This window comes from Zea mays, chromosome 9 (genome assembly GCF_902167145.1).
Source record: "Zea mays cultivar B73 chromosome 9, Zm-B73-REFERENCE-NAM-5.0, whole genome shotgun sequence".
Taxonomy (NCBI): domain Eukaryota; kingdom Viridiplantae; phylum Streptophyta; class Magnoliopsida; order Poales; family Poaceae; genus Zea; species Zea mays.
Window position 1 is genome coordinate 142,904,590 of NC_050104.1, and position 15,195 is coordinate 142,919,784.

The 15,195-nt window shown below is 44.9% G+C and overlaps 1 protein-coding gene across 1 annotated transcript; it reads left to right on the plus strand.

Moving 5' to 3' along the window:
- Positions 1–12,791: 12,791 nt before the first annotated feature.
- Positions 12,792–13,770, plus strand: LOC100192467 (uncharacterized). The gene has a single exon (NM_001137687.1). It carries the CDS (start codon positions 12,840–12,842, stop codon positions 13,449–13,451), a length of 612 nt encoding a protein of 203 aa, NP_001131159.1. The 5' UTR covers positions 12,792–12,839; the 3' UTR covers positions 13,452–13,770.
- Positions 13,771–15,195: the final 1,425 nt, after the last annotated feature.

Here is a 15,195-nt window from a genome sequence, read left to right on the forward strand (position 1 = left end):
GTGGTTGGGGGTATTTATAGCCCCAACCACCAAACTAGCTGTTTGGTGGGGCTGACTGCCGCATGGTGCACCGGACAGTCCGGTGCACACCGGACATGTCCAGTGCGCCAGCCACGTCACCAAAGCCGTTGGGTTCTGACCGTTGGAGCTCTGTCTTCTGGGCCCGCCTGGATGTCCGGTGGCGCACCGGACATGTACTGTAGAGTGTCCGGTGCGCCAGTATGGGCACGCCTGACTTCTGCGCGCGCTGGCGCGCAATAAATGCGCTGCAGGTAGCCGTTGGCGCCGAAATAGCCGTCGCCCCGCTGTTACACCGGACAGTCCGGTGTACACCGGACATGTCCGGTGAATTATAGCGGAGCAGCCGTTGCAGTTTCCCGAAGCTGGCGAGTTCCTGAGGCGCCGTTCCTTGGAGCACCGGACAGTCCGGTGAATTATAGCGGAGTCGCCTTTGGATTTTCCCGAAGTTGACGAGTTTGAGTTGGAGTCCTCTGGTGCACCGGACAGTCCGGTGCGCCAGACCAGAGGTGCCTTCGGTTGTCCCTTTTGCTCTTTTGCTGAACCCAATACTTGGTCTTTTTATTGGCTAAGTGTGAACCTTTGGCACCTGTATAACTTATATACTAGAGCAAACTAGTTAGTCCAATTATTTGTGTTGGGCAATTCAATCACCAAAATTATTTAGGAACTAGGTGTAAGCCTAATTCCCTTTCAATCTCCCCCCTTTTTGGTGATTGATGCCAACACAAACCAAAGCAAGTATAGAAATGCATAATCGAACTAGTTTGCATAATGTAAGTACAAAGGTTGCTTGGAATTGAGCCAATATAAATACTTACAAGATATGCATGGATTGTTTCTTCATTCTTAACATTTTGGACCACGCTTGCACCACATGTTTTGTTTTTGCAAATTCTTTTGTAAATCCTTTTCAAGGTTCTTTTGCAAATAGTCAAAGGTAAATGAATAAGATTTTGCAAAGCATTTTCAAGATTTGAAATTTTCTCCCCCTGTTTCAAATGTTTTTCCTTTGACTAAACAAAACTCCCCCTAAATGAGATCCTCCTCTTAGTGTTCAAGAGGGTTTTGATATATCATTTTGAAATACTACTTTCTCCCTCTTTTGAACACAATAAGATACCAATTTGAAATTTACCAATTGAAAAACTCCAATTTTAAAATTAGGGTGGTGGTGCGGTTCTTTTGCTTTGGACTCTTACTCTCTCCCCCTTTGGCATGAATCGCCAAAAACGGAATCATTAGAGCCCTTGAAGTACTTTCTTCCCCTTTGGTCATAAATAAATGAGTTAAGATTATACCAAAGACGAAGTCCTTTTGCTTGGTGCTCATGCTTTCTCCCCCCAAAAAAATGGAGAGTTGCCCGGAGTGATGGCGAAGAATGAGTTGCGGAGTGGAAGCCTTTGTCTTCGCCGAAGACTCCAATTCCCTTTCAATATACCTATGACTTGGTTTGAAATAGACTTGAAAACACATTAGTCATAGCATAGGAAAGAGATACGATCAAAGGTATATAAAAGAGCTATGTGTGCAAATTAGCAAAAGAAGTTCCTAGAATCAAGAATATTTAGCTCATGCCTAAGTTTGTTGAAAGTTTGTTCATCAAGTGGCTTGGTAAAGATATCGGCTAATTGATCTTTAGTATTAATGTAAGAAATCTCGATATCTCCCTTTTGTTGGTGATCCCTTAAAAAGTGATACCGAATGGCTATGTGTTTAGTGCGGCTATGCTCGACGGGATTATCCGCCATTTTGATTGCACTTTCATTATCACATAGAAGAGGAACTTTGGTTAATTTGTAACCATAGTCCCTAAGGGTTTGCCTCATCCAAAGTAGTTGCGCGCAACAATGTCCTGCATCAATATACTCAGCTTTGGCGGTAGAAAGGGCAACCGAATTTTGCTTTTTTGAAGCCCAAGACACCAAGGATCTTCCCAAGAACTGGCAAGTCCCCGATGTGCTCTTTCTATTAATTTTACACCCCGCCCAGTCGGCATCCGAATAACCAATCAAATCAAATGTGGATCCCCGAGGGTACCAAAGCCCAAACTTAGGAGTATAAGCCAAATATCTCAAGATTCGTTTTACGGCCGTAAGGTGAGATTCCTTAGGGTCCGATTGGAATCTTGCACACATGCAAACGGAAAGCATAATGTCCGGTCGAGATGCATATAAATAGAGTAAAGAACCTATCATCGACCGGTATACCTTTTGATCGACGGATTTACCTCCCGTGTCGAGGTCGAGATGCCCATTGGTTCCCATGGGTGTCTTGATGGGCTTAGCATCCTTCATTCCAAACTTGGTTAGAATGTCTTGAGTATACTTCGTTTGGCTAATGAAGGTGCCTTCTTGGAGTTGCTTGACTTGGAATCCTAGAAAATACTGCAACTCCCCCATCATCGACATCTCGAATTTTTGTGTCATGATCCTACTAAATTCTTCACATGTAGATTCGTTAGTAGACCCAAATATAATATCATCAACATAAATTTGGCATACAAACAAATCATTGTCAAGAGTTTTAGTGAATAAAGTAGGACCGGCCTTGCCGACTTTGAAGCCATTAGCTATAAGGAAATCTCTTAGGCATTCATACCATGCTCTTGGGGCTTGCTTGAGCCCATAAAGCGCCTTAGAGAGCCTATAGACATGGTTAGGGTACTCACTATCTTCAAAGCCGGGAGGTTGCTCAACATAGACCTCTTCCTTGATTGGTCCATTGAGGAAGGCACTTTTCACGTCCATTTGATAAAGCTTGAAGCCATGGTAAGTAGCATAGGCTAATAATATGCGAATTGACTCAAGCCTAGCTACGGGTGCATAGGTTTCACCGAAATCCAAACCTTCGACTTGGGAGTATCCCTTGGCCACAAGTCGGGCTTTGTTCCTTGTCACCACACCATGCTCATCTTGCTTGTTGCGGAAAACCCATTTGGTTCCTACAACATTTTGATTAGGACGTGGAACTAAATGCCATACCTTATTCCTAGTGAAGTTGTTGAGCTCCTCTTGCATTGCCACCACCCAATCCGAATCTTGGAGTGCTTCCTCTACCCTGTGGGGTTCAATAGAGGAAACAAAAGAGTAATGCTCACAAAAATGTGCAACGCGAGATCGAGTGGTTACCCCCTTATGAATGTCGCCAAGGATGGTGTCGACGGGGTGATCTCGTTGGATTGCTTGGTGGACTCTTGGGTGTGGCGGTATTTGCTCTTCATCCTCCTTGTCTTGATCATTTGCATCTCCCCCTTGATCATTGTCGTCATCTTGAGGTGGCTCATTTGTTTGATCTTCTACTTCATCAAATTGAGCTTCATCCTCATTTTGAGTCGGTGGAGATGCTTGCATGGAGGAGGATGGTTGATCTTGTGCATTTGGAGGCTCTTCGGATTCCTTAGGACACACATCCCCAATGGACATGTTCCTCAGCGCGATGCACGGAGCCTCTTCAATACCTATCTCATCAAGATCAACTTGCTCTACTTGAGAGCCGTTAGTCTCATCAAACACAACGTCACAAGAAACTTCAACTTGTCCAGTGGACTTGTTAAAGACTCTATATGCCCTTGTGTTTGAATCATATCCAAGTAAAAAGCCTTCTACAGTCTTAGGAGCAAATCTGGATTTTCTACCTCTTTTAACAAGAATAAAGCATTTGCTACCAAAGACTCTAAAATATGAAATGTTGGGCTTTTTACCGGTTAGGAGTTCATAGGATGTCTTCTTGAGGATTCGGTGTAGATACAACCGGTTGATGGCGTAGCAAGCGGTGTTGACTGCCTCTGCCCAAAACCGATCCGAAGTCTTGTACTCATCAAGCATGGTTCTTGCCATGTCCAGTAGAGTTCTATTCTTCCTCTCCACTACACCATTTTGTTGTGGCGTGTAGGGAGAAGAGAACTCATGCTTGATGCCCTCCTCCTCAAGGAAGCCTTCAATTTGAGAGTTCTTGAACTCCGTCCCGTTGTCGCTTCTTATTTTCTTGATCCTTAAGCCGAACTCATTTTGAGCCCGTCTCAAGAATCCCTTTAAGGTTTCTTGGGTTTGAGATTTTTCCTGCAAAAAGAATACCCAAGTGAAGCGAGAATAATCATCCACTATTACAAGACAATACTTACTCCCGCCGATGCTTATGTAAGCAATCGGGCCGAATAGATCCATGTGGAGTAGCTCAAGCGGCCTGTCGGTCGTCATGATGTTCTTGTGTGGATGATGGACACCAACTTGCTTTCCTGCTTGGCATGCGCTACACACCCTGTCTTTCTCAAAATGAACATTTGTTAGTCCCAAAATGTGCTCTCCCTTTAGAAGTTTATGAAGATTCTTCATCCCAACATGGGCTAGTCGGCGGTGCTAGAGCCAACCCATGTTAGTCTTAGCAATTAAGCATGTGTCGAGTTCAGCTCTATCAAAATCTACTAAGTATAGCTAACCCTCTAACACACCCTTAAATGCTATTGAATCATCACTTCTTCTAAAGACAGTGACACCTACATCAGTAAAGAGACAGTTGTAGCCCATTTTGCATAATTGAGATACAGAAAGCAAATTGTAATCTAATGAATCTATAAGAAAAACATTGGAAATAGAATGGTCAGGAGATATAGCTATTTTACCAAGACCTTTGACCAAACCTTGATTTCCATCCCCGAATGTGATAGCTCGTTGGGGATCTTGGTTTTTCTCGTAGAAGGAGAACATCTTCTTCTCCCCTGTCATATGGTTTGTGCACCCGCTGTCGAGTATCCAACTTGAGCCCCCGGATGCATAAACCTACAAAACAATTTTAGTTCTTGACTTTAGGTACCCAAACGGTTTTGGGTCCTTTGGCATTAGAAACAAGAACTTTGGGTACCCAAACACAAGTCTTGGAGCCCTTGTGTTTGCCCCCAACAAACTTGGCAACTACTTTGCCGGATTTGTTAGTCAAAACATAAGATGCATCAAAAGTTTTAAATGAAAGACTATGTTCATTTGATGCACTAGGAGTTTTCTTCTTAGGCAACTTAGCATGGGTTGGTTGCCTAGAACTAGATGTCTCACCCTTATATATAAAAGCATGGTTAGGGCCAGAGTGAGACTTCCTAGAGTGAATTCTCCTAATCTTGCTCTCGGGATAACCAGCAGGGTATAAAATGTAACCCTCGTTATCCTGAGGCATGGGAGCCTTGCCCTTTACAAAATTAGATAATCTCTTAGGAGGGGCACTAAGTTTGACATTGTCCCCCCTTTGGAAGCCAATGCCATCCTTGATGCCAGGGCGTCTCCCATTATAGAGCATACTTCTAGCAAATTTAAAATTTTCATTTTCTAAGTTATGCTCGGCAATTTTAGCATCTAATTTTGCTATATGATCATTTTGCTGTTTAATTAAAGACATGTGATCATGAATAGCATTAATATCAATATATCTACATCTAGCACAAATAGATACATGCTCAACGATAGATGTAGAGGGTTTGCAGGATTTTAATTCTACAACCTTAGCGTGTAACATGTCATTCTTAGTTCTAAGGTCGGAAATAGTAGCATTGCAAACATCAAAATCTTTAGCTTTAGCAATTAATTTCTCATTTTCACTCCTAAGGCTAGCAAGAGAAATGTTTAATTCTTCAATCCTAGCAAGTAAATCATCATTATTATTTCTAGGATTTGGAATTAAAACATCACAAACATGAGAATCAACCTTAGCATTTAAACTAGCATTTTCATTTCTAAGGTTGTCAATGGTCTCATGGCAAGTGCTTAGCTCACTAGATATTTTTTCACATTTTTCAACTTCTAGAGCATAAGCATTTTTAACCTTAACATGCTTTTTGTTTTCCTTGATTAGGAAGTCCTCTTGGGAGTCCAAAAGGTCATCCTTCTCATGGATGGCACTAATTAATTCATTTAGTTTTTCCTTTTGTTCCATGTTAAGGTTGGCAAAAAGGGTACGCAAATTATCTTCCTCATCACTAGCATTATCATCACTAGAGGACTCATATCTAGTGGAGGATTTAGATTTAACCTTCTTCTTTTTGTCGTCCTTTGCCATGAGGCACTTGTGGCCGACGTTGGGGAAGAGGAGTCCCTTGGTGACGGCGATGTTGGCGGCGTCCTCGTCGTCGGAGGAGTCGGTGGAGCTCTCGTCGGAGTCCCACTCGCGGCATACGTGGGCATCGCCGCCCCTCTTCTTGTGATACCTCTTCTTTTCTCTCCTCTTGCCCTTCTTGTCGTTATCCCTGTCACTGTCACTTGATAATGGACATTTAGCAATAAAGTGACCGGGCTTACCACACTTGTAGCAAACCTTCTTGGAACGGGATTTGTAATCCTTCCCCTTCCGTTGCTTGAGGATTTGGCGAAAGCTTTTGATGATTAAAGCCATCTCCTCGTTGTCGAGCTTTGAAGCGTCGATTGGTTGTCTACTTGGTGTAGACTCCTCCTTCTTCTCCTCCGTAGCCTTGAAAGCCACCGGTTGTGCTTCGGATGTGGAGGGATCATCAAGCTCGTTGATCTTCTTTGAGCCCTTGATCATACATTCAAAGCTCACAAAATTCCCGATAACTTCCTCGGGAGTCATTAGTGTGTATCTAGGATTACCACGAATTAATTGAACTTGAGTGGGGTTAAGGAAGATGAGTGATCTAAGAATAACCTTAACCACCTCGTGGTCATCCCATTTCTTGCTCCCGAGGTTGCGCACTTGGTTCACCAAGGTTTTGAGCCGGTTGTACATATCTTGTGGCTCCTCCCCTTGGCGAAGACGAAAGCGACCGAGCTCCCCCTCGATCATTTCCCGCTTGGTGATCTTGGTGAGTTCATCACCCTCGTGCGCGGTCTTGAGTAGATCCCAAATCTCCTTCGCATTCTTCAACCCTTGCACCTTGTTATATTCCTCTCTACTTAGAGAGGCGAGAAGTATGGTTGTGGCTTGGGAGTTGAAGTGCTCGATTTGGGCTACTTCATCCTCATCATAGTTTTCATCTCCTACGGATGGTAGCTGTGCACCAAACTCAACAACGTCCCATATACTTTTGTGGAGTGAGGTTAGATGAAATCGCATTAAATCACTCCACCTAGCGTAATCTTCACCATCAAATGTTGGTGGTTTGCCTAATGGGACGGAAAGTAAAGGTGTATGTCTAGAAATGCGAGGGTAGCGTAGGGGAATCTTACTATACTTCTTACGCTCTTGGCGCTTAGAAGTGACGGACGCCGCGTCGGAGCCGGAGGTGGATGTCGATGAAGAGTCGGTCTCGTAGTAGACCACCTTCCTCATCCTCTTTTTCTGGTCCCCACTCCGATGCGACTTGTGGGAAGAGGATTTCTCCTTCTTCTCTTTGTGGTGTGAAGAAGATTTCTTCTCCTTCCCTTTGGAGGAGTCCTTCTTCTTCTCCTTCCTCTTGGTACGGGATTCTTCCGGTGAAGTGCTCCCGTGGCTTGTAGTGGGCTTTTCGCCGGTCTCCATCTCCTTCTTGGCGTGATCTCCTGACATCACTTCGAGCGGTTAGGCTCTAATGAAGCACCAGGCTCTAATACCAATTGATAGTCGCCTAGAAGGGGGTGAATAGGGCAAAACTGAAATTTACAAAATTAATCACAACTGCAAGCCGGGTTAGCGTTAGAAATAATAACGAGTCCGAGAAAGAGGGAGCAAAACAAATCGCAAGCAAATGAAGAGTGTGACACGCGGATTTGTTTTACCGAGGTTCGGTTCTCGCAAACCTACTCCCCGTTGAGGAGGCCACAAAGGCCGGGTCTCTTTCAACCCTTACCCTCTCTCAAACGGTCCCTCGGACCGAGTGAGCTTCTCTTCTCAAATCAAAACCGGGAACAAAACTTCCCCGCAAGGGCCACCACACAATTGGTGCCTCTTGCCTTGATTACAATGGAGTTTTGATCACAAGAACAAGTGAGAAAGAAAAGAAGCAATCCAAGCGCAAGAGCTCAAAAGAACACGACAAATCTCTCTCGCTAATCACTAAAACCTTGTGTGGAATTGGAGAGGATTTGATCTCTTTGGTGTGTCTAGAATTGAATGCCTAGCTCTTGTAAGTGGTTGAGAAGTGGAAAACTTGGATGCAATGAATGGTGGGTGGTTGGGGGTATTTATAGCCCCAACCACCAAACTAGCCGTTTGGTGGGGCTGACTGTCGCATGGTGCACCGGACAGTCCGGTGCACACCGGACATGTCCGGTGCGCCAGCCACGTCACCAAAGCCGTTGGGTTCTGACCGTTGGAGCTCTGTCTTCTAGGCCCGCCTGGATGTCCGGTGGCGCACCGGACATGTACTGTAGAGTGTCCGGTGCGCCAGTATGGGCACGCCTGACTTCTGCGCGCGCTGGCGCGCAATAAATGCGCTGCAGGTAGCCGTTGGCGCCGAAATAGCCGTTGCCCCGCTGTTACACCGGACAGTCCGGTGTACACCGGACATGTCCGGTGAATTATAGCGGAGCAGCCGTTGCAGTTTCCCGAAGCTGGCGAGTTCCTGAGGCGCCGTTCCTTGGAGCACTGGACACTCTCCGGTGTACACCGGACAGTCCGGTGAATTATAGCGGAGTCGCCTTTGGATTTTCCCGAAGGTGACGAGTTTGAGTTGGAGTCCTCTGGTGCACCGGACATGTCCGGTGGTGCACCGGACAGTCCGGTGCGCCAGACCAGAGGTGCCTTCGGTTGTCCCTTTTGCTCTTTTGCTGAACTCAATACTTGGTCTTTTTATTGGCTAAGTGTGAACCTTTGGCACCTGTATAACTTATACACTAGAGCAAACTAGTTAGTCCAATTATTTGTGTTGGGCAATTCAATCACCAAAATTATTTAGGAACTAGGTGTAAGCCTAATTCCCTTTCACTTGCCCAGAGCATTTTCTGTGACATTGGCTGCTCCATTGGTTCTTGCTGCGCACCAGCAATAACACCAGATCGAGGGCAAGCAGGCCTCAACATCACCTTGGCTGCTCCATAGTCTGCATCAGCTCTACTCGCAATGCAGCAAAAAAGCAAGAAAAAATGTACAGATCGCAATAGCAACAGCAAGAAAAATCAGTAATTTGTCCAAATAGAAAAGGAGGAAATGGTAAATTCAAGGGGCATAAAAATGTCACAGAAATACCATAGTTTCATACAGAGGACAAAGTACCATACAAATGTCACAGAAATAGCATAGTTCCATACACACACCATAGTACCATAAGAACAATGTACTTGACCATAGTACTCAAACATTCTTCTTCCTAGGTGTGATCTTTTTAACTAGGACACGAACTACACGTTCTTCTGGTGGCGACGAAGGTCTTTCAACAAGATCTTCATTAGTTGGTATAATTGCAAGGATGACTTCATTCTCTTGGACACCTGCTTGTGATGACTCAGGTACATCTTTGGGGAACCATCCTTTTGTTGAATTTTTCCTAGGCTTTCGCTTCCTGTTTTCACAGAAATTAGTTAATAGCATAAAATAGACAGTTTGGTCACAGAAATTAGTTAATATCATAAAATAGACAGATTTAATGTAACCTTTTCTTTGTGCCATTTAATGGACATTTGTAGCTTGCTTTCCTGTGCCCTAGTTCACCACAGTTTGGACACTTGATCTTGCCCCGAATGCTTTTCTTACCATTGTCAGTGTTAACTTTCTTTTTTCCACTACCTCCCTCAAGGCATCCTTTCATCCTATTTTTCCTCTGTCGACCCACAGCTCGTTTTCCAATTGGAGCACCAACTTCTTTTGCGAAAGGGACTTCTGGCCAAAATGATTTGTCACCGATAGGTGGAACCACCCTTGAGTATGCTGTGGTGAAATGAGATACAGAGTAGTACTCATCGACAAAATCCTCCATTCTGACATCCCTAAATTCTTGAGCTGTTATCAAGCACAAAGCATGGTTACATGGTTTGCCCGTGTGTTGCCACTCTTTGCAAGAACATTCCCGCAAATGAGCATTGACAATGTGCTTTGAATGCACATCATTGTTATCCTTTACCTCAACAATGTAGTTGTCAGCTTTACGAACTGATAAATGACTTAAACCTCTTGTTCTACCGTGTAAGATATGCAGAACCGACGGTAAAATCCTTCCTTGCAACTTATGTGCAATCCTCCTCCGCCTGTGAAACATCTCCATAATTTCCTCCCTTATCCTTTCAGCCAAATCACAAACAGGCAGATCCTTCCAATCCTTAATCCAATTGTTGAAAACCTCAGCAATGTTGTTAGTCACGTAGTCGCACTTGATGTCCGTATTGAAGCCACTTCTGTACCAAAGATAGTCATGATGCTCATTTAGCCAACTACTGACCCTAGGGATTTCTTGGATGCTACTAAAATAGTGGTCGAAGACTTCTCTCCTATAAGCTCTAGCTGCTGGATACATGTACTCAGACCCAACAAATAGCTTTATGTAGTTTTGTATGAGATGCCTAAAACACTTCCTTTTCTCAGCATGCGGAAAGACATTGTTCATAGCATTTTTAAGATCTTTGCAGGCATCTGAACACAATGCTAACAAAGGCAGATCACCCACAACCTTGTGCAACTGATGAAAGAACCATGTCCAGTTTTCAGTATTTTCTGCCTCAAAAAATCCATATGCTACTGGATACATCCAATTGTGCCCATCAACACCTATTGCACAACATAGGTGACCATTCCACCTTCCATTAAGAGCTGTGGAGTCAACACTTAGGTATGGTCGGCACCCACCCTTGAAACCAGAAATGCATGGACCGAGTGCACAAAAAAATCTACTGAAGAAAGGACACCCCTCATCCATTTTGACATCAAGCTCAATGACACTATCCGGTGACTTTTGCATAACTGCTTCTCTCCAACGCCATAGTAGCTGAAAGCTCTCTTCCCAACTTCCAAATAATTCCTTCAAAGCTTTCTCTTTCCCATGCCAAACTGTGTCATATGCAATTGTACAACCAAAAGTGTCCTGCAATGTAGTTTGTAGCTCCTTAGCAATTAGCAAAGGAAGCGCACGTGCCGCAACCCAAGCTCCTATAGGTGTAGTCGTCTTACGTCTACCACTCGAAGTACAAGTATGTTTGTCATTCAAGTCAATTACCTGAAAAATTGGTTAAAGTGTCAAATACCTATATTCTTTGAATTGTACATATTAAGTGAAAAAGCTATAATCTCATCTTACTTGAATTGTAGGAGAACCTTTCGTCTCCGGTCTAGCATGAATGCTCCAAGGGCAATCAGGCCCTTTTACAATACCCTCTAAATCTAGTCTTATTGGTTGCCTCAATTCCAAGCTCAAATTCTTTATTTATGGCGTATTGTATAATTGCGAGTCTGAAGTGGTGCATTGTTGCATACAAGCTGCCAGGCTCCATTACTGGATTCTTCATAACATATATGGTCCTAGTCTCATCGAGCACTGCATCAGAACACGGAATGCCTGCTCCCAATTCTTCTTCACATGGAATGCTATTTCCAAAACGGGAAGCACTTGAATCATCTTCCCTTCTATCATCTTGAGTATCCAGTCCAAGCTGATAATATAGACCTTGTTCACTAGTAACATCATTTCTTCCTTCTTCGTTGTTGGTTTCTTCTACCATTATTGAATCCCAATCAATATCATGAATTCCATGGCCACTCCCCTATTCACCACAAACAGTTGTAATATAATATATAACTACTAAATTACATACAATAAATTCAAACTACTAACCACTGTAGGCTGTGTGCCAATACAAGTTAATGTCCACTCGTCTTCTTCGACAGTGTATGCAGTCGTTTCGTCCATGGGGGGAACTGCCTCATCGTTGGGAGTATTATTCATAGTACACTGCACATACAATGGATGCTCAATGGGTGGTACGCTGTAGGACAGTATACTACGCTAAATGGTGGCTAGAGTATTCATAGGACAGTATACTACGCTAAATGGAATGGAACGAAGCAAAGGAAATTCTTACCAGTGACGGCGGCGTTGGGGGACTGCAACCGCGCAATGGAATGGGTCTCCGCGCAATGGACCACGGGCGCAGGAACCGGCGAGGCAGGGAAGGGCGAGATCCGGAGAAGGACAGGGCCCGAATGCACCCAGTGCGCGGAGACGAACAGAGCAGCTCGAGGAAGACGACGGCCAGGGCGAGCAGAGATCGGGCGAGCAAGAGGAGGAGAGGAGAGAGAGAATGGAATACAGGAGCTTCACGGGCGACGGTAGAAGAGGAAGACGGCGACAAGTCTCTAATGGAGCGAGGGCAGCACGGGAACTGCAAAGGGCTAATCACCATTAAGCGCGCGCGATGATAAATTTTCAAAATGAGGGAGATTTCAATGTCACGTTTTCAATTGCCACGACCACGGTGCCAAAAGTTTAAAGCCCCCCATAGACAGTGTCATGTTTGTAAAATTCTCGTTGTTTCGTGGGGGCAAAAGAAAACAAAAACGAAAAAGAATCCGTTTCTCCAGTTCCTCTGCCTGCTTTTCTCCTGATATCTCTCGGCTGTTTCGATTCAATCACAAACCCGCCACTGTTTTAAATCCACACTAAAAACCTGTTAAGAAATCTACGAATGGACGCCGTCGATAAGAACCGAGCCCTTGGCAAGCTGGCATGCCGTTGTGGTCTGTGTCTGAAGTCTGAACCAAAATCTCATGATATCTTAGCCCCGGTCTGCGATGCGACGGCCGACGGCCATGGATGGCAATATCTCTAAATCGCGAGGACCTATACGCTAATCTAACGCTCAGCCGCGGCGCTCTTGCGCGCTCCTACATAAACAACCCCGGCCCGCCTCGACACACAGACACAGCAGCCGTTTCCACTGACAGTTTCTCAGAACCACAGCCTCGATCCATCGGGGGAGAGGATGGGAGAGCCTACGCGGCAGGAGCTGGCGGAGGCGGCGCTCGCCGGGGAGTCGGCGGAGCAGCGCAACCGCTTCCTGGTGCTGCGGCTGTACGAGGCGCTCGGCTCCTGCGACGCGCGCCGGGCGCGGAAGCTGCTGGCGCCCGACCTCGAGTGGTGGTTCCACGGCCCCCCCACGCGCCAGCACATGATGCGCCTCCTCACCGGCGCGGACCACCAGCGCCACATGAGCGGCGGCGGCGGCGGCGGGTTCGCCTTCTCCCCGCGCTCCGTCGACGCCTTCGGGTCCACCGTCGTCGCGGAGGGCGGCGCTGACGACGCGCGCCAGCTCTACTGGGTGCACGCCTGGACCGTGGGGCCCGACGGGGTCATTACCCAGCTCAGGGAGTACTTCAACACCGACCTCACCGTCACCCTCCTCGCCGGCACTGCCTCCGCCAAGAAAGCTGCTCCGCCTAAGAAGCAGCAGGACGCTGCCTCTTCTTCTACCTCCTCCTCCTCACCCCCCTCGGCTGCGTCGTCGTCTGCAGCTGCAGGGTCCAAGTGCCTGTGGCAGAGCCGCCGCGCCGACAGCGCGCACAAGTCGCTGCCGGGCCTCGTCCTCGCCATCTGAGACTAGAGACAGCAAGATCCATCTACCCTCCATTATAAGTTTATAACCTTATTACAAAAGATCCTAAAATTCGAAACTGTTATTGCATAAATAATCTGGAACTGCACTAGTTGTATGTACTCGGAGTCGGAGTCAGTCAGTGAAGACGTAATGACGATGCGCGTATGGACTGAACTGCTCGATCCTCCGTGTTGTGACTTGTGAGGTTCAGGTGTCGTGTGTGCTGCTACTGTAATGATCGACTGTTATTGTCCGAGTCTGCTGGATCATGGATGTGATGTGATGGTATATCGTGGTGGTTAAATAAAAGTTTCATGATAAAGACGTGCGCCTCTTTCCCTGTTCTTGCTCAGTCTTAGAACTAAAGTTTAGTCCAAAGAATAAATTTAAGTCTCTATTCTGTTTGGTTGTAGGGACTAAACATATTCTAAATACATTAAAAACAACACATAAAGACCAAAATATCTCCTTTTTGTTTGACACCAGTTTTCTAGCAAGGGTAATTAAAGTAAATGTTGCCCTTTAGTTCCTTTTAGCACCCATGTGAGAGACTAGAGACTAAAGTCAATTAGTCCCTACTTTACTTCTTCCATTAAACAAAATAGAAACTAAACTGGACTAAAAACCAGGGACTAAATATTAGTCCTTCTAACCAAACGAGAACGGGGCCTTACTCTTTTCATTTATATATATTGAAAAATTCTCTCCCCTCCTCTCTATTACGAAAGGTTGGTTTTTTTCCCCTCACGGTCTACTTTTTATTCGTCTTAATGCCGCCTCTTTCCCTGTGTTCCTCTTCCTCCCAGACCCCTAGTGCCGCCGGCGACCATCAGGGGTTGCTTTCAGCATTGCCAACCCTGAAATCTTTGGCGTGTCAGGTCTCAAGGGATTCCCGATATGTTCGGAAGAAGGAACGCCAAAAAGTTTGGAATTTCGTCGTGGGCTTATTGCCATCTCTATTTCGAACTCAGTTGAAACTTTGAAAGTGGCTGCTTTCTTGTCCACTGCAGCATTATTATCCATATGATTAGTTACTCATACCATCTTATCTTAGATCATCATATACAACAATTTTGTCTAAACTTGTGTTAGACTAGAGTGGATACAAAATAAGCTATTTTAAGAGCATTTCTACATGCATCCGCCGTACCGGAAAATGGCCGTATCCGCTGACCGCTGGACAAGGCGGCGCGAGCCTGCGCGTCGGCGTGCACCGTGTTTCCGCCGGGCTTTCAGCCTTTCCGCGCAGTCAGCAAGTAGGAACGATGAAACTGGTTCCACCGCTTCCTGACGTCAACTATTGACCATCATCAAATTTTAATCTTTACCGCAACGCTCTATTTTCTATTATCGACCTTTATCTACCATTACAGTGCACAACCTTTACTATTAGTCTACACAGTCACATCAACTTTTGTTTTTAGAGACTTTTATTAAAATAAAACATAACTTTTTTTACCAAAAAAAAACATGGAGAACATATTTAAGCAAACAAAAATTACATAATAAAAACAATCAAATTACATTATTTAAAAAGTAAATACTACATGATTCATAAAAAATAATTAAAAATATATTGCTTCAAAAAATAAAACTGTATAGTTCATTCAAATAAAATATATTTTTCATGGTGTGGATCTTAATTATGCTTCTATTAAATTATTTTAGAGCTAATCATGTACGAGACTAGCATAGATTACGACCTCACGTTGAAAGATAGTTGCAAAGCCTAACGATGCTTCAC